General features: G+C 38.8%; 1 protein-coding gene across 2 annotated transcripts; it reads left to right on the forward strand.

The window, feature by feature from the left end:
• Window positions 1-883: 883 nt before the first annotated feature.
• On the forward strand, window positions 884-18,976 carry LOC142748644 (rho crystallin-like). Of its 2 annotated transcripts, none has more exons than XM_075855791.1 (9): window positions 884-1,063; window positions 1,498-1,665; window positions 2,492-2,619; window positions 10,862-10,916; window positions 11,802-11,924; window positions 17,567-17,676; window positions 17,752-17,917; window positions 18,583-18,665; window positions 18,797-18,976. In XM_075855791.1, the coding sequence occupies exons 1-9, from the start codon at window positions 965-967 to the stop codon at window positions 18,837-18,839; spliced, it is 975 nt and encodes a 324-aa protein (XP_075711906.1). In that variant the 5' UTR covers window positions 884-964; the 3' UTR covers window positions 18,840-18,976. The 2 variants fall into 2 exon arrangements, with proteins under 2 accessions (XP_075711906.1, XP_075711907.1); XM_075855792.1 differs by having other exon boundaries at window positions 2,492-2,608; window positions 10,839-10,916.
• Window positions 18,977-20,226: the final 1,250 nt, after the last annotated feature.

A 20,226-nucleotide genomic window follows, 5' to 3' on the forward strand; every position in this document is an offset into this window, starting at 1 on the left:
CCATTTAAGGTCTGCCAAAACATGAAACTGCTGCCGTTTGTGGTATCTAATGTCTATAATAAGGTCTTACAGTTTTCTAAAAAGAGAAAAACAATTTGGAGGGGCATTTATAGAAATCACAGGACCCATAGCAAATCTCAGACTGGCCCCTAGCCCAAAATGTGATAAAAACATTAAAGGGTTTCCAGTTCTAAAAACTTGATGGCCCATCCTCAGGATAGGCTATCAATACCTGATTGGTGGGGGTCCGACTCCCTGCACCCCACTGATCAGCTGTTTTAAAGGGGGCGTGGAGCTTGTACGAGCGCTGCTTCCCCTTCTTTACTGTCACTTTAAATTACTACATTTTAATTGATTTGATTAATTTATTATTATTCCCTTCTTACCCTGATAAATTTCTGTTTACCTGCAGCCACCACTAGAGGGAGCTCACCACATGTAGATTTATACAGTCACTGCTGAACTCATAGGGAGCTGTATAAACATGTATGCATTGAGCTCCCCCTAGTGGTGGTTGCAGGTAAACAGCATTTTAATCATATAGGAAAGCAGCTGGAGCTGTTCAGTGCCGGCGTCTATGGCGAGTGTGTCACTGATAATCTACAGGTCATTTTATCAGTCTCATTGTGGCAAAGTTGGTGCCGATCCTGACCAGAACCCTATGAATCAGCCCTTATGGTGTTGTCTGGATTGCACTTATTTCCCATAAACCCAGTAATGAGTTTTCACCTTTAAGGGGGTATTCCCACCCTGATAGATGCGGGTTCCCAAATCTAGGATCTTCCATTAACGTCTAAGAAGTAAATAACCCTCAATAAAAAATTTTTTATCTTGCTTTGCCCTCCAGTTCTGCTATCTCACCCAGGGTTCAGCTTGTCGGATGTAAACCACTCCCATAGCTGATAGCAGACGAGGCGTTCCCATATATATATATCCAATATATACAGGTGAGGTGACGGCTTCAATGACAGACAGCATGGCCCTAACAAAGGACACCCGCATCGCCCTAAACGATGGAAACACCATACCGATCATAGGGCTGGGCACCTACGCTTCTCCTGATGTAAGTCACAATTATCTTCCTTCTCCCATCGTTATATCTGCAGCTTCTGATCGTGTCCCTTTGACACTGCTTAGAAATTTCTTGACAAGGGTAGAAGTCTGATTTACTTGTCTGACCGTCCAATAATCCAGAACATTTGATAATCCAGCACTGATCAGATTCTATAAGGAAACAGCCAGTTCTGTACATTCACAATGACATGCACTTCACTACTCCGGACCCTTAGCAGTGCACATTCTCTTTGTACTGGTTCATGAATATAATGCCGGAGCTGCAGTCAAGACTGACACAAAGGAAAAGAGATGGAAGATATGAAGTGTAACTCTACATGATATTCATATATTATTTAGGAACTGTGGAAAGCGGTGTTGGTGGACGATGTAAAGGCAGAAACTTACAATAGTGATGACTGTTGATGATTTTTTTCATTTTAGGTCCCAAAAAGTCTTGGTGAAGAGGCCACAAAAATCGCCATTGATCTTGGCTACAGGCATATTGATTGTGCTTACATCTACGGCAATGAAGTTCAGATCGGGAATGCCATTCGTGAGAAGATCGCTGATGGCACAGTCAAGAGAGAGGACATATTCTATACAGGGAAGGTAAAGAGTGCAGCTTACCCAATCAGAATCTACTGTCATTGTTTTACATTTAACCTCTACATGTCCATCCTGAGTAATTTCTTAATATATCTTCATACCGGTCAATACAGAGCTCCAAAGCCTCTGCATAGACAGTTACATTATAAAATTCTGTCTACCTGCAGCCACCACTAGAGGGAGCTCAGGAGAAAACTGCATACTGTTTATACAAAGAAACAGTATGTGGTAAGCTCCTGAGCTCCCTCTAGTGGTGGCTGCAGACTGCAGAATTTGTTGTACCTTGTAGTCGGTTTCATTTCCATGTGCAATAATTTTCAGGACCCTACCCATTAACCCACATCCCTAAATTATTCCATTACCCCACCTCCTATGATGTCATGCATAACTCTCCCAATTAGACCACACCTCCAGATATTATATTATGAGAAGTTTATCACACCTCAGCTGTGAATTTCCCTTTTTGAACCTATATAGTCATTTATTTGACCTTATTTATGTATTTATTGATTTATTTTTTTAATGTCATTCTTTTTATCTACTTATTTATGTATTCATTCATTTTTTTCATTCAATTTTTCTAATCCTTGATGTATTTTTCATGAATTTGTTTAATTAGTTGATGTTTTTTTAAATCATCTATTTAATTATTCATTTATTGAATCTTATATTAATTTATGTATTTTGTTTTATTCCGATTTTATTCATTCGTTTCTTTTTTTTTTCATTTATTCATTCACCTATTCACTCATTTATTCATGTATTTATTTCCCCATTTATTTATTTTTAGTTCATTCATTCATTCTTACTTTTTATTTTATTTTTTTAGCTTTGGTGTACTTTTTTTTCTCCTGAACTTGTCCGCAAGGGTCTAGAAAAGTCTCTGCAAGATCTTCAGCTGGATTATCTGGATCTATTTATAATGCACTGGCCTTTCTCCCTCAAGGTATGCGAAATGTGAAGAACTAACTTGTTTCTTAGAAGTAAAGATTTTTCATAATCCAAGTATTAAGGGGAGTGAAAAAACACGGCGCCACATGTGTGTATCAATTATGAATTTGATAGGCAAAAGATCGTAACTGCTCACCTGTAAAGTTGAAAGTAATCCGCGAGTACAAAGCTGCTGCCGATCCCAACGCAAAACTCCAAAGAGATGCCAAAATTGATTGATAAAGAATAAAAAACGGGATACTGAGGCGCTGCTTGATAAAGAGTTAATACATTTAATTGAGGTAGTATAAATAGACAATTGCTACGCGTTTCAACGCCGGACTGGCGTCTTCCTCAGGCAAGTTAAGATGACAGCAAGGAGGCACATATTTATACACATACGGAATGCAGGGCTAATTAAGCCTAATTCAGACCAGAGTCCTGAAAAAACCGCCAAAACCAGCGGGTCAGAGTTCAATCCAAACGTAAAGTGTTAAAACAATTCATTGTTGTCATATGTTAACAACATTAATGGAATTAAAATGATCAGACAGTACATAACCGCATAATTGCATAATTATATAGTAATTAAATCATTTAAACGAAATGGCATAAAATATTTGCGCAAAAAGGCAATGGATTATGAAATTGCACATTGAACATAAACTTAAAATAACACAAGAATTGAAGTAAGATAAATAAAAATGCATTTGCAACTGCTGGATACATATAGAAATAATTGTACCAACAATAGCAACGCGTTGTCATGGAGACCAGAAGCGACACAGCCGGGAAGGAAGTCAAAACGCCAGTGGAACGCAAGGTGAGACGCACAGCAAGCATCTCATAGGGCGCAGGCAGGACAAGTGTTTGTTTATGACACAGCAGGGAAGGAAAATCAGAACGCCAATGGAACGCAAGGTGAGACGCATAGACCGTTGTCATGACGACCGCTATCAAAAGAGATAAGGTGGCCGGGAGAGTCCAATCGAACCCATGGAACGCACAGTGACACGCAGGGTCGCGCATACAGAGAACCTAAGGGTTGCAACGAAACGAGGTCTGGAGCATCACGAAAATGTAAGTAGACAGATTATATTTAGATGTTATTCTGTCAATAATGTGCAGACTATTGAAATAATGGTCATTTTGGTAGGAAAAAATACAGGTATTGTCTGGAGTGCTGATGAAATAAGAAAATAAAAGAAAAAACTGGACACCTCCTCTATAATAAAAGAATAAAATATTAAAATGAAAAAGAATTAAGCAATATTAATATTCATAAGAAGAAGCTCATATGTAAAAATGCTTTAAAAGGTGCATTTTTTAAAATTAGTAAAGGATATCAGTCCAATGTAGATTCTGCGATGTCATTGAGGCCATTTGGATACAAGGTCCCCAGTTTGTAGATCCAAAAGTTTTCCCTTTGTTTTAACCTAATGAACCTATTGGATATATCTACAGGAATATACTCAATAGGGGTGACAGTTATGAGATCAAAGTTACATTTGTGCTTTAAAGCAAAATGACGTGATACACTATGTTTGGTGTATCCACTTTTAACATTGAACCTGTGTTTGTTGATCCTGTCTCTGAGGGTTTGGGTAGTACGGCCCACATATTGTCGGTTACATGGACATTGGAGAAGATATATAACATAGCTGCTTCCGCAGTTTAAAAAGCTTTTTATCTGAAACTTTTCGTTAGTTGACATAGAAGTAAAATCCGTTTTTTTATTAGTAATACTCAGGCAGCACAGACATCTCGTTCTCCCGCAGCGATATGAACCATTCATAATCAGAGAAGTTTTGATAGGTATTTGGGAAATATTCCGAAGTTTACTAGGTGCAATTAGGTTCCTCAGGGTTTTCGCCCTTCTGTACGTAATTTTTGGTTTAACTGGGAGGATGTCTTTCATAAATTGGTCATTTTTAAGGATATGCCAATATTTATGTATTGTAGAGCTAATGTACTTACTGCCTTTATTGTATGTGGTGATAAAATTACAGCTAAAATCAATCGATTTTTTAGGGTCTTTAGCCACAGGGTTGATGCACTCAAATTGTGTCAGAGCCTTCGCCCTAGTCTCTGCACCATTAATCAGACTCATTGGGAAGTTTTTTTCTTTGAACCTCTTTTTAAGCAACTTACATTCGTCAGAGAAATCTTTATTGCTCGTGCAGTTTTTCCTTATTCTTTTATATTGTCCAAAAGGTACATTTATCAGCCATGGTGGGTAGTGAGCGCTCCTAAAATTTAAATAGCTATTCACATCTACCCCTTTAAAATGTGTTTTCGTGATCACTGACTGACCAGACTTCTCTATCGCAAGGTCCAAAAAATCAATTTTAACAAATGAATAAGTGTATGTGAAAGAAATTCCAAAGTTGTTATTATTGAGATGGTCAATAATTGCAGGAATCACTGTTTGGTTTCCTTTGATGATAAAGAATAGGTCATCTATGTACCTTTTATAGAAAATTATATTGTCCTTATAATTGTGATCTCCGTAAATATATAGATTTTCATATGCTCCCATGTACAGATTGGCGTACGATGGGGCAAAGCGTGAGCCCATCGCACAGCCTCTAATCTGTCTGTAGAACTTACCCTCAAATGTAAATGCATTGTGTGTAAGAATGAAATCAATACAGTTTATTAGAAAGTCTATCTGATTGCTTGGAAGACGTGAATCCAGAGTTAAGTATGATGAAATGGTTTGTAGGCCAAGGTCGTGCGGAATGTTTGTATATAGTGAGGATACGTCAGCTGTTAAAAACCAAAGGTCCGTAAAATCATAAAGGGATTGTAGGTTGTGCAATTCTCTGATTAAATGTGTAGAATCTTTAAGATAAGATGGTAATTTTAAAACATATGTTTGTAGGTGCATGTCAATAAAATGGGACATATTGCTCGTTAATGACCCAATCCCTGAAATGATTGGTCTACCGGGAGGGTTAGACAAAGATTTGTGTACCTTTGGCAAATGGTATAAAAACGGAGTAGTAGGAAATGGGACCGTTAAAAAAAGTTTCTCTTTTTTACTTAAAATTTGGTCTAAAAAAGCTGTCTCAATGAGTAGTTTATATTCCTGTTGGAACAAAGGTATTGGATTGCACTGTAATTTCTCATAGAAATTTGTGTCAGACAATAATCTATATGCCTCATTTGTATAGTCTAAACGATCCTGGATGATGATACCCCCCCCTTTGTCAGCCGAACGTATTACTATTAGATGGTTTTTTTGTAGATTCTTCAATGCAATACGCTCAGATTTGGTAAGATTGTCTGAGGATAAAGTCGGTTGTTCAATAGTCTTAAAATCATTACTAACAAGATTATAAAAGGTCTCAAGGGCCGGTCCCCGATGGTGTAAAGGGTAAAATGTAGATTTAGGGCGGACATCTACCGCTAAGGGCTTAGGGATATGCGGGGGTATGTCGGGACTCTGTATGGCAAGGGGAAGGGCTATTACTGGGGAAATTTCAAATGCCGTAATAATGTAAGCTTGCGCATAAATCTATTTAAGTCCATAAATAAATCAAATCCATTAGGGGGGGTATTTGGGCAAAAGGAAAGACCCTTGGATAATAGACTGGTCTCGTCCTTATTCAATACATATTTAGACAGATTAAACAATTTTATTGTGTCTGCCTGTGTTTCTTTGGGAGGAGGGGGAAGTTTGTGTCTGCCACCTCTACATCCTCTAAATCTTCTACCAGTTTTCTTTTTGATGTAATTTTCTGAAAAACTGGGAAAAAGGGAGTTGTCATCTGTATTTTTGGACTTTTTATAATAGGTAGTAGGATGTCCCTTGTTTGTGATATTGGTGTAATTGGAGGCCTGGTGAAATGTGACGGGAGTCCTAAAAAAGATACTGCTGCCAGGGTATTATCCAAAATGGGCCCCAAACCATCAGTGGTGTTATTAAAAGGATATGGTAAAGTTATATGGTTACTGTCCTGAGTGAAGTCATCGTGTGTGGATAAATTCACCAGGGATGGTGGGAGGGGAGACATGTTGTCAATTTCAATAGAGTCATTAAATAGAGGGGATCTAGGGGATAAATTAGGTGGGGTGTCTGGAATAAGATTGTATAATTTCAAATGCGCCTCCAAATTGACTGCTTTGAAGGCATGTAGAGGAACCTGTCCTAAGGGAGTGAAATGGGTAGTATTAGGGTTGTGAGAAATTTTTGGATGATTTTGAATATTAGAATGTGAATGTTGGGCATGTATATGGCTGGCAGAAAGCAATTCCTGATTAGAAACAGAGACTATAGGCCTTATAATTGGATCAGTGTTGTTGGACCTACTGGTACTCATGTTGATTATAGATGTATGTTTAGTCAAGTTTTTATTTTTAATCAATTCTTTGTTTTTATCCATATTGACCATGGGACTATTAGTATTGGAAGTAATTCTTGATCTGGAGCGTTTACAATGATAGGATGAATTCCTTAGAGGGGTCTCGAGGATCTTTTTGGGGGGTTCCAAATGAGTGTGTTTGCTAAGTGGAGGTTTGGAGGTCCAGTCCCCTAATACATTGTCAATGTAGTCAGTTCTATCTCTTTTGAGTTTCCTCATTTTTTTAGAGATAGTGTCTCTTTCAAATTGTTGCAAACGGTCAATAGTTGACAGTTCCAATTTTTTAAAATCTGGAATGTTAGAAAAATGACATAGCTCATCGCTCAATGCATGTATAGTGGTTGCCAAACCGGCACAAATTTCAAGCCTTTTTCTCAATAAACAATAAACAATTTCCCCAGTAATAGCCCTTCCCCTTGCCATACAGAGTCCCGACATACCCCCGCATATCCCTAAGCCCTTAGCGGTAGATGTCCGCCCTAAATCTACATTTTACCCTTTACACCATCGGGGACCGGCCCTTGAGACCTTTTATAATCTTGTTAGTAATGATTTTAAGACTATTGAACAACCGACTTTATCCTCAGACAATCTTACCAAATCTGAGCGTATTGCATTGAAGAATCTACAAAAAAACCATCTAATAGTAATACGTTCGGCTGACAAAGGGGGGGGTATCATCATCCAGGATCGTTTAGACTATACAAATGAGGCATATAGATTATTGTCTGACACAAATTTCTATGAGAAATTACAGTGCAATCCAATACCTTTGTTCCAACAGGAATATAAACTACTCATTGAGACAGCTTTTTTAGACCAAATTTTAAGTAAAAAAGAGAAACTTTTTTTAACGGTCCCATTTCCTACTACTCCGTTTTTATACCATTTGCCAAAGGTACACAAATCTTTGTCTAACCCTCCCGGTAGACCAATCATTTCAGGGATTGGGTCATTAACGAGCAATATGTCCCATTTTATTGACATGCACCTACAAACATATGTTTTAAAATTACCATCTTATCTTAAAGATTCTACACATTTAATCAGAGAATTGCACAACCTACAATCCCTTTATGATTTTACGGACCTTTGGTTTTTAACAGCTGACGTATCCTCACTATATACAAACATTCCGCACGACCTTGGCCTACAAACCATTTCATCATACTTAACTCTGGATTCACGTCTTCCAAGCAATCAGATAGACTTTCTAATAAACTGTATTGATTTCATTCTTACACACAATGCATTTACATTTGAGGGTAAGTTCTACAGACAGATTAGAGGCTGTGCGATGGGCTCACGCTTTGCCCCATCGTACGCCAATCTGTACATGGGAGCATATGAAAATCTATATATTTACGGAGATCACAATTATAAGGACAATATAATTTTCTATAAAAGGTACATAGATGACCTATTCTTTATCATCAAAGGAAACCAAACAGTGATTCCTGCAATTATTGACCATCTCAATAATAACAACTTTGGAATTTCTTTCACATACACTTATTCATTTGTTAAAATTGATTTTTTGGACCTTGCGATAGAGAAGTCTGGTCAGTCAGTGATCACGAAAACACATTTTAAAGGGGTAGATGTGAATAGCTATTTAAATTTTAGGAGCGCTCACTACCCACCATGGCTGATAAATGTACCTTTTGGACAATATAAAAGAATAAGGAAAAACTGCACGAGCAATAAAGATTTCTCTGACGAATGTAAGTTGCTTAAAAAGAGGTTCAAAGAAAAAAACTTCCCAATGAGTCTGATTAATGGTGCAGAGACTAGGGCGAAGGCTCTGACACAATTTGAGTGCATCAACCCTGTGGCTAAAGACCCTAAAAAATCGATTGATTTTAGCTGTAATTTTATCACCACATACAATAAAGGCAGTAAGTACATTAGCTCTACAATACATAAATATTGGCATATCCTTAAAAATGACCAATTTATGAAAGACATCCTCCCAGTTAAACCAAAAATTACGTACAGAAGGGCGAAAACCCTGAGGAACCTAATTGCACCTAGTAAACTTCGGAATATTTCCCAAATACCTATCAAAACTTCTCTGATTATGAATGGTTCATATCGCTGCGGGAGAACGAGATGTCTGTGCTGCCTGAGTATTACTAATAAAAAAACGGATTTTACTTCTATGTCAACTAACGAAAAGTTTCAGATAAAAAGCTTTTTAAACTGCGGAAGCAGCTATGTTATATATCTTCTCCAATGTCCATGTAACCGACAATATGTGGGCCGTACTACCCAAACCCTCAGAGACAGGATCAACAAACACAGGTTCAATGTTAAAAGTGGATACACCAAACATAGTGTATCACGTCATTTTGCTTTAAAGCACAAATGTAACTTTGATCTCATAACTGTCACCCCTATTGAGTATATTCCTGTAGATATATCCAATAGGTTCATTAGGTTAAAACAAAGGGAAAATTTTTGGATCTACAAACTGGGGACCTTGTATCCAAATGGCCTCAATGACATCGCAGAATCTACATTGGACTGATATCCTTTACTAATTTTAAAAAATGCACCTTTTAAAGCATTTTTACATATGAGCTTCTTCTTATGAATATTAATATTGCTTAATTCTTTTTCATTTTAATATTTTATTCTTTTATTATAGAGGAGGTGTCCAGTTTTTTCTTTTATTTTCTTATTTCATCAGCACTCCAGACAATACCTGTATTTTTTCCTACCAAAATGACCATTATTTCAATAGTCTGCACATTATTGACAGAATAACATCTAAATATAATCTGTCTACTTACATTTTCGTGATGCTCCAGACCTCGTTTCGTTGCAACCCTTAGGTTCTCTGTATGCGCGACCCTGCGTGTCACTGTGCGTTCCATGGGTTCGATTGGACTCTCCCGGCCACCTTATCTCTTTTGATAGCGGTCGTCATGACAACGGTCTATGCGTCTCACCTTGCGTTCCATTGGCGTTCTGATTTTCCTTCCCTGCTGTGTCATAAACAAACACTTGTCCTGCCTGCGCCCTATGAGATGCTTGCTGTGCGTCTCACCTTGCGTTCCACTGGCGTTTTGACTTCCTTCCCGGCTGTGTCGCTTCTGGTCTCCATGACAACGCGTTGCTATTGTTGGTACAATTATTTCTATATGTATCCAGCAGTTGCAAATGCATTTTTATTTATCTTACTTCAATTCTTGTGTTATTTTAAGTTAATGTTCAATGTGCAATTTCATAATCCATTGCCTTTTTGCGCAAATATTTTATGCCATTTCGTTTAAATGATTTAATTACTATATAATTATGCAATTATGCGGTTATGTACTGTCTGATCATTTTAATTCCATTAATGTTGTTAACATATGACAACAATGAATTGTTTTAACACTTTACGTTTGGATTGAACTCTGACCCGCTGGTTTTGGCGGTTTTTTCAGGACTCTGGTCTGAATTAGGCTTAATTAGCCCTGCATTCCGTATGTGTATAAATATGTGCCTCCTTGCTGTCATCTTAACTTGCCTGAGGAAGACGCCAGTCCGGCGTTGAAACGCGTAGCAATTGTCTATTTATACTACCTCAATTAAATGTATTAACTCTTTATCAAGCAGCGCCTCAGTATCCCGTTTTTTATTCTTTATCAATCAAGTATTAAGGGGGTAATGGACTGTCAGAACAGGCGAAAACACATTTGTCTTAGCGTAGAAAAAAAAAATACAGGTTTATTTCTATTGGATAGAATTTAGTCGCCGTCTAATCCTCTCCATTGACAGAATTGATAACAGTGACACCTACAGGTTTCAAAAGGAAAGACAGGCTAACTCATATACAAACTAGAAGGAATATCATAAGAAAAGTAAATGACAAATGTTTATGCTCTTCAGCCAGCAGGAGCCAAGGACCCCAGCAACCCAGATAAACCCTTTGTCTATGATGATGTGGACTTCTGTGCTACTTGGGAGGTGCGTTCCTATAGGAGAATTAAGGAAAATTGATGTCTTTATTTCAGATATTATAGAGTTAATGAATGATCTGACTTAAAAGTGTTATCTGAGATTGGTAAAACATTTTTTACAGGAACAGCGCCACTCTTGTCCATGTGGCCATGTTTGGTATTGGAGCTCAGACTCATTCAAGTGAATAGAAAACACGGCCCATGGAGTGGCGCTGTTTCTGGAAATACGCAATTCTTTTTAATGGGTATAAAAGGAAAAGAGTAGAATCTATGCAAAGAGCTTACAATCTAAATAATAAATAAGTGATCATCTGCAAGGAGAGAGGACAAGGTTCACTAAAAATAAAAATTTTGCTTTAATAATGTGTGCTGATTATTTTTTTTTATATATCTTGATAGTGGTAAGAGCTCAGAGCCTGCAGCCACCACTAAGGGGAGCTCAGGAGCTCTCTGCATACTGTTTTATCATAGAGTTCTATGTATGTACAGTAGGTAGTAAGCTCCTCAGCTCCCCCTAGTGGTTGATGCAGGGAGTCAGAAGTTTATCATGTAACTCTATGTCTAAGCTGGGGATTTAGATCTATATATCAGGAAAACGGCGCTCCGACGTCTATTAAACTATAATATGAAATTAATTGGAACAGAATTTTTGACTCTTTTTAGAAAAAAAATGGCGTGGACATTAACTCCAGAGCCGCCTCACTCTCTGTAAGTGTAGACAGGATCATGGTTGAGACCCCTGTCAGCTATTTTGGAGGCTATTGAGAACTGTGTTTGTCACCCGGTCACTTAGCATGTATAAGGCTCGTAGCTGTTCCCCCTCTTCTTTACCTTCCCTGATTCACTGAAATGAATTAATATGAATATAGTCATCATTGTACTCTGATTATAGGTTCTTGAGGCGTGCAAGGACGCGGGTCTGGTGAAGTCCATCGGAGTATCGAACTTTAACAGAAAGCAGCTGGAACGTCTCCTGAGCAAACCAGGACTGAAGTACAAACCAGTCTGTAACCAGGTATCCCATACAGAATCCCATACATAACATACCGTTCACTGGGAGGACATTTTTTGAGACACCGATTCTGCTTCAGAGTTCAAAGGGGTTTTCTGGAACTTAACAAAAATGCAATAATAACATTAAAAAAAACAATACTCACCGGTTCAATCGCTGTTGACTTCCTTGCAGCGATGATGTGACGTTTTTGCATATGACTTGCCAATCACTGGCCTCAGTAGTGTTGCTAGCAAGAATGCCACGAGACCGCTGCAGGACAAGTCAACAGAAACCGGTGAGGACCACCAGAGCGGCGGCGCAGGTGTGGCTGGGCATTGAACAGGTGAGTATTGTGTTTTTGTCTGCCATCAACTTTCCTGCGTTACTACTGTATATTAGTTTCCTCAAAACCCCTTTAACATAAAACGAAACTTGATATCTGAGGTACTAGAATTAGGGCACACTGACACGAAGGGTTTTTAGGGAGATGGCTTAGTGGCACTTGAGGGGTGGGACACCGGCACTTGGGGGTCTCCGGTCGGCTGCTCACTGTTTTTTTTCTGTATACTCTGTATGTATGATCTGTTCTCCTCTGTACACTCTGTATGTATAGACTGTTTTTTTTCTGTATACTCTGTATGTATGGACTGTTCTCCTCTGTATACTCTGTATGTATGGACTGTTCTCCTCTGTATACTCTGTATGTATGGACTGTTCTCCTCTGTATACTCTGTATGTATGGACTGTTCTCCTCTGTACACTCTGTATGTATAGACTGTTTTTTTTCTGTATACTCTGTATGTATGGACTGTTCTCCTCTGTATACTCTGTATGTATGGACTGTTCTCCTCTGTATACTCTGTATGTATGGACTGTTCTCCTCTGTATACGCTGTATGTATGGACTGTTCTCCTCTGTATACTCTGTATGTATGGACTGTTCTCCTCTGTATACTCTGTATGTATGGACTGTTCTCCTCTGTATACTCTGTATGTGTGGACTGTTCTCCTCTGTATACTCTGTATGTATGGACTGGTCTCCTCTGTATACTCTGTATGTATGATCTGTTCTCCTCTGTATACTCCGTATGTATGGACTGTTCTCCTCTGTATACTCTGTATGTATGATCTGTTCTCCTCTGTATACTCTGTATGTATGGACTGTTCTCCTCTGTATATACTGTATGTATGATCTGTTCTCCTCTGTATACTCTGTATGTATGGACTGTTCTCCTCTGTATATACTGTATGTATGATCTGTTCTCCTCTGTATACTCTGTATGTATGGACTGTTCTCCTCTGTATACTCTGTATGTATGGACTGTTCTCCTCTGTATACTCTGTATGTATGGACTGGTCTCCTCTGTATACTCTGTATGTGTGGATTGTTCTCCTCTGTATACTCTGTATGTATGGACTGTTCTCCTCTGTATACTCTGTATGTATGGACTGGTCTCCTCTGTATACTCTGTATGTATGGACTGGTCTCCTCTGTATACTCTGTATGTGTGGATTGTTCTCCTCTGTATACTCTGTATGTATGGACTGTTCTCCTCTGTATACTCTGTATGTGTGGACTGTTCTCCTCTGTATACTCTGTATGTATGGACTGTTCTCCTCTGTATACTCTGTATGTATGGACTGTTCTCCTCTGTATATACTGTATGTATGGACTGTTCTCCTCTGTATACTCTGTATGTATGATCTGTTCTCCTCTGTATACTCTGTATGTATGGACTGTTCTCCTCTGTATATACTGTATGTATGATCTGTTCTCCTCTGTATACTCCGTATGTATGGACTGGTCTCCTCCGTATACTCTGTATGTATGGACTGTTCTCCTCTGTATACTCTGTATGTGTGGACTGTTCTCCTCTGTATACTCTGTATGTATGGACTGTTCTCCTCTGTATACTCTGTATGTGTGGATTGTTCTCCTCTGTATACTCTGTATGTATGGACTGTTCTCCTCTAGATACTCTATGTATAGATTGTTCTCCTCTGTATACTCTGTATGTATGGACTGTTCTCCTCTGTATACTCTGTATGTGTGGATTGTTCTCCTCTGTATACTCTGTATGTATGGACTGTTCTCCTCTGTATACTCTGTATGTGTGGACTGTTCTCCTCTGTATACTCTGTATGTATGGTCTGTTCTCCTCTAGATACTCTATGTATGGATTGTTCTCCTCTGTATACTCTGTATGTATGATCTGTTCTCCCCTGTATACTCTGTATGTATGGACTGTTCTCCTCTGTATACTCTGTATGTATGGACTGTTCTCCTCTGTATACTCTGTATGTGTGGACTGTTCTCCTCTGTATACTCTGTATGTATGGACTGTTCTCCTCTGTATACCCTGTATGTATGGACTGTTCTCCTCTGTATACTCTATATGTGTGGACTGTTCTCCTCTGTATACTCTGTATGTATGGACTGTTCTCCTCTGTATACTCTGTATGTATGGACTGTTCTCCTCTGTATACTCTGTATGTATGGACTGTTCTCCTCTGTATACGCTGTATGTATGGACTGTTCTCCTCTGTATACTCTGTATGTATGGACTGTTCTCCTCTGTATACTCTGTATGTATGGACTGTTCTCCTCTGTATACTCTGTATGTATGGACTGTTCTCCTCTGTATACTCTGTATGTGTGGACTGTTCTCCTCTGTATACTCTGTATGTATGGACTGGTCTCCTCTGTATACTCTGTATGTATGGACTGTTCTCCTCTGTATATACTGTATGTATGGACTGTTCTCCTCTGTATACTCTGTATGTATGATCTGTTCTCCTCTGTATACTCTGTATGTATGGACTGTTCTCCTCTGTATATACTGTATGTATGATCTGTTCTCCTCTGTATACTCCGTATGTATGGACTGGTCTCCTCCGTATACTCTGTATGTATGGACTGTTCTCCTCTGTATACTCTGTATGTGTGGACTGTTCTCCTCTGTATACTCTGTATGTATGGTCTGTTCTCCTCTAGATACTCTATGTATTGATTGTTCTCCTCTGTATACTCTGTATGTATGGACTGTTCTCCTCTGTATACTCTGTATGTGTGGATTGTTCTCCTCTGTATGTATGGACTGTTCTCCTCTGTATACTCTGTATGTGTGGACTGTTCTCCTCTGTATACTCTGTATGTATGGACTGTTCTCCTCTAGATACTCTATGTATGGATTGTTCTCCTCTGTATACTCTGTATGTATGATCTGTTCTCCCCTGTATACTCTGTATGTATGGACTGTTCTCCTCTGTATACTCTGTATGTATGGACTGTTCTCCTCTGTATACTCTGTATGTGTGGACTGTTCTCCTCTGTATACTCTGTATGTATGGACTGTTCTCCTCTGTATACTCTGTATGTATGGACTGTTCTCCTCTGTATACTCTGTATGTATGGTCTGTTCTCCTCTGTATACTCTGTATGTGTGGACTGTTCTCCTCTGTATACTCTGTATGTATGGACTGATCTCCTCTAGATACTCTATGTATGGATTGTTCTCCTCTGTATACTCTGTATGTATGGACTGGTCTCCTCTGTATACTCTGTATGTATGGACTGTTCTCCTCTGTATACTCTGTATGTATGGACTGGTCTCCTCTGTATACTCTGTATGTATGGACTGGTCTCCTCTGTATACTCTGTATGTGTGGATTGTTCTCCTCTGTATACTCTGTATGTATGGACTGTTCTCCTCTGTATACTCTGTATGTATGGACTGGTCTCCTCTGTATACTCTGTATGTGTGGATTGTTCTCCTCTGTATACTCTGTATGTATGAACTGTTCTCCTCTGTATACTCTGTATGTATGGACTGTTCTCCTCTGTATACTCTGTATGTATGGACTGTTCTCCTCTGTATACTCTGTATGTATGGACTGTTCTCCTCTGTATACTCTGTATGTATGGACTGTTCTCCTCTGTATACTCTGTATGTATGGACTGTTCTCCTCTGTATACTCTGTATGTATGGACTGTTCTCCTCTGTATACTCTGTATGTATGGACTGTTCTCCTCTGTATACTCTGTATGTATGAACTGTTCTCCTCTGTATACTATGTATGTATGGACTGTTCTCCTCTGTATACTCTGTATGTATGATCTGTTCTCCTCTGTATACTCTGTATGTATGGACTGGTCTCCTCTGTATACTCTGTATGTATGGACTGTTCTCCTCTGTATACTCTGTATGTATGGACTGGTCTCCTCTGTATACTCTGTATGTATGATCTGTTCTCCTCTGTATACTCTGTATGCATGGACTGGTCTCCTCTGTATACTCTGTATGTGTGGATTGTTCTCCTCTGTATACTCTGTATGTATGAACTGTTCTCCTCTATATACTCTGTATGTGTGGATTGTTCTCCTCTGTATACTCTGTATGTATGGACTGGTCTCCTCTGTATACTCTGTATGTATGGACTGTTCTCCTCTGTATACTCTGTATGTGTGGATTGTTCTCCTCTGTATACTCTGTATGTATGGACTGTTCTCCTCTGTATACTCTGTATGTATGGACTGTTCTCCTCTGTATACTCTGTATGTATGGACTGTTCTCCTCTGTATACTCTGTATGTATGGACTGGTCTCCTCTGTATACTCTGTATGTATGGACTGTTCTCCTCTGTATACTCTGTATGTATGGACTGTTCTCCTCTGTATACTCTGTATGTATGGACTGTTCTCCTCTGTATACGCTGTATGTATGAACTGTTCTCCTCTGTATACTATGTATGTATGGACTGTTCTCCTCTGTATACTCTGTATGTATGATCTGTTCTCCTCTGTATACTCTGTATGTATGGACTGGTCTCCTCTGTATACTCTGTATGTATGGACTGTTCTCCTCTGTATACTCTGTATGTATGGACTGGTCTCCTCTGTATACTCTGTATGTATGATCTGTTCTCCTCTGTATACTCTGTATGTATGGACTGGTCTCCTCTGTATACTCTGTATGTATGGACTGTTCTCCTCTGTATACTCTGTATGTATGGACTGGTCTCCTCTGTATACTCTGTATGTGTGGATTGTTCTCCTCTGTATACTCTGTATGTATGGACTGTTCTCCTCTGTATACTCTGTATGTATGGACTGTTCTCCTCTGTATACTCTGTATGTATGGACTGGTCTCCTCTGTATACTCTGTATGTGTGGATTGTTCTCCTCTGTATACTCTGTATGTATGAACTGTTCTCCTCTATATACTCTATATGTGTGTACTGTTCTCCTCTGTATACTCTGTATGTTTGCACTTAGGACTCCGATGTACATACATTATATCCCATATCTTCGTTGTGGTTTAATAATTAACGTCTCCATAATTGCTTACGAGTCACTAAGTAATTAATGCGTAAGTTTCCTCTTCATCTTAAAGGGACACTACACCTACAGCCCAGTAAAATAAAATCTACTGCTCCCTGTTATCAGCCATTTCAGGCTTGGAGAGACAATGACTGTAGTGTTTTTCAATGTGACGAGTGACCGGAAGTGTAGAAAACTCCCTGCCCCCCATGATCACTACTTTGTCACACATCTCCAATGCTGAGAACCTCCAAAATGACAGACAACTCTTATAAAGCATGTAATACAAATTAAGTATTCGATAATAAGAGCCGATGCTTATAATAATGTCCTTTGGGTGACAGGTGGAATGTCATGTATACTTGAGTCAGAGCAAACTGCAGGCATATTGTAATTCCAATGATATTGTGCTGGTGGCATACAGCGTCCTGGGGTCCCACAGAGACAAGAACTGGTAAGTATCATGTCACCCCCAAATATGACTTTACCTTGTGATTTGTGGTATTATTAACATTAATGCCTTCTAAAGGGTGGACCTGACTACTCCTGTTCTGCTTGAAGATCTAGTCCTGGCCAATGTGGCAGCGAAGTACAACCGTTCTCCAGCAGAGGTCGCTATGCGCTTTATCCTCCAGAAGGGGATTGTTGTATTGGCCAAAAGTTTTACTGTGGCCCGTCTAAAGCAAAATCTTGGGGTAACTACAACCTCTTATGTACTGGTTTTATGTATTATGTGACTATAAAGAAAAATCCTGAAATTATCCCAGTTTTCATACTGGCCACTGCAACACACACAATTAGCTGACATTTCTTGTTTTCCGCAGCTCAGTTTTTAGCTTTGCTATGTAGATTGGGAGAGGGTCAGCAGAGTCATCTCATTATTATTATTATTGTTATTATTATTATTAGAGAGTGGGGTTAGTTGATGTCTTATTATTATATGGCGGGGTCAGCAGAGTCATCTCATTATCATAAGAGGTTGGGTCAGCAGTCGCCTTTTTGTCATTTGAGGGTGGGGTCAGCAGAGTCAGCTCATTATAGTAAGAGATAAGGCTCTCTATGTGGCTCCCCTGCTACTCCCTGGTCTCTGGAGGACAGGCTGTCCTCCATCTTTTCCTGGAGACTGTATAAATCTGTGGACACTTTGCTGTCTTTTAACTCCCATTCATTGCTGCTGCCATAAAGCACTCGCACCCACTGCTGCACTGTCTATACAGAAAATACAGGAAGGACGTGTGTCTCCAATAAGGGCGCGGCGATGAAGATTTTAAAAATAAAAACTAAACTGAAATTACATACATGAAATTTTCACTTGAAAAATGTCCCTTCTATTATCAATCTGACATCTTTTTTTCATCAGGTCTTTGATTTTGAACTGAAGCCCGAAGACATGAAAACTCTAGAGGATCTGGATAAAAACTTGCATTACGGACCTTTTAAGGAGTAAGTTGGCTCTGAGGGGGTTATAGACAACGGGACCCGTCCTTTAAGACATTGGGCAAACAGTCCTACGAATTAAACAGCAAAAAAACATTATTTTATTGAATTTTTCTGTTATTTTGTTTTTCTTCCAGAATGAAGCAGCATCCGGAATACCCATTCCATGACGAGTACTAAGGCGCCAGCGTCTGGTCACACCGGCAGTATTAAACACGACCATTTCTGTATTTTAAATTTAACGGCCTAACGCAGAGAATACAATATCTGCTCTTTTATTTCCTGCAACATGACCAATAAATGAAATTAAAAAAACAGCAACAGCAAATCAATCTTTATTTTGTGATTCACATCTAACCGGAGAGAATACGGAATACAGAAGTTTATATTTCATTATAGTTCACTCTATACCTAAACAGTTAATATGATTCCTTCCCAAATTATAATCTGTTAAAAAGTTTATATGGAAGTGACACCTGGTGGTCACCTGCGGTACTGCAGCTTTTATAGTCTTTTTTTTATTTTTTATTTTATTTTAAACAGGAGATCCTGAGTAGCTACAGAGGGTGCAGAGTTAGCAGTCACACTTGGGCCCAAATGCCCCTCTGACACATTAGAAGAGACTATTATTATAATTGGCACATGGTAGATGAGGATGGGACGGCTGCTATAGATTTTGCAATGGGGCTCAGGAGCTTCAAGTTACACCTGTGATCAGCAGTAACAAACACAGGGTTTTTAAAGGGGTGATTCCAAGTGTGTTGGTGCCCATGACAGAGATGGCAAAATTCCCTCACTTTGCCAACCTTTTACATGCATTACATCACACATAAATAGTATTTGTGTAATACTCTTCGCGGTCTTAGAATAATTTGAAAGGGTAGTGCATGACTTCTATCTTTGGTGTTCTTTAAATCTGAGTCAAGCACCGCCCCCTCATGCCCTGCACTAGTCATAACACAGTATATCCGTTTTTGCTTGAGTGTTCCTTTAAGCAGTTAATACCTAATGTTTCTGATGATCTATGTTGATGAAGGGGTTAATATTGATATCCATTATCCATAGTGGTCCAGAATGGATTATTAGCCAATATCCTTGGAGGTCTATGATGGTTAACTTGTTAATCATACATTCCTTTCAGACTAAAATTCATAAAATTCTGACAGCCTGCAGCCGCCACTAGAGGGACCTCACGGCACATACATATAAACAGATCCCATAGAACTCAATAATCAGTATGTAGCTAGCTCCCTCTAGTGGCAGCAATAAGAATTTTATCATTTAAGTTAAAGTTCTCTATCTCCTACCTAATCTAATAAACGCTTTGTTGTAGGTAACTACCGTTTTTTTTTGTTTTTTTTAAAAAAACGTTTATTATTGACAAAGTTCTGATCATTTTTACATTTATGCACATTTTTTCTAAATTAGAAAAACACAGAGAATAAGGAGTCATGCACTATTAGAATATAATTTGCCAAAGGCATAGAAAAATAATTTTATTTGACAATACAGGTTTACATATAGATTAAAAAGTAGACTACAAATCAAACAACTGTATACCTCCAAA

The sequence above is a fragment of the Rhinoderma darwinii genome, chromosome 3 (assembly GCF_050947455.1).
Source record: "Rhinoderma darwinii isolate aRhiDar2 chromosome 3, aRhiDar2.hap1, whole genome shotgun sequence".
Lineage (NCBI taxonomy): Eukaryota > Metazoa > Chordata > Amphibia > Anura > Rhinodermatidae > Rhinoderma > Rhinoderma darwinii.

Excerpts from the sequence above, each read along its gene's own strand:
- LOC142748644 (XM_075855792.1), top strand. The coding sequence starts at position 965 with ATGACAGACAGCATGGCCCTAACAAAGGACACCCGCATCGCCCTAAAC. Across the intron at positions 11,925-17,566 it reads ACAAACCAGTCTGTAACCAG|GTGGAATGTCATGTATACTT; the intron begins GTATCCCATACA and ends TTTGGGTGACAG. Across the intron at positions 17,918-18,582 it reads GTCTAAAGCAAAATCTTGGG|GTCTTTGATTTTGAACTGAA; the intron begins GTAACTACAACC and ends TTTTTTCATCAG.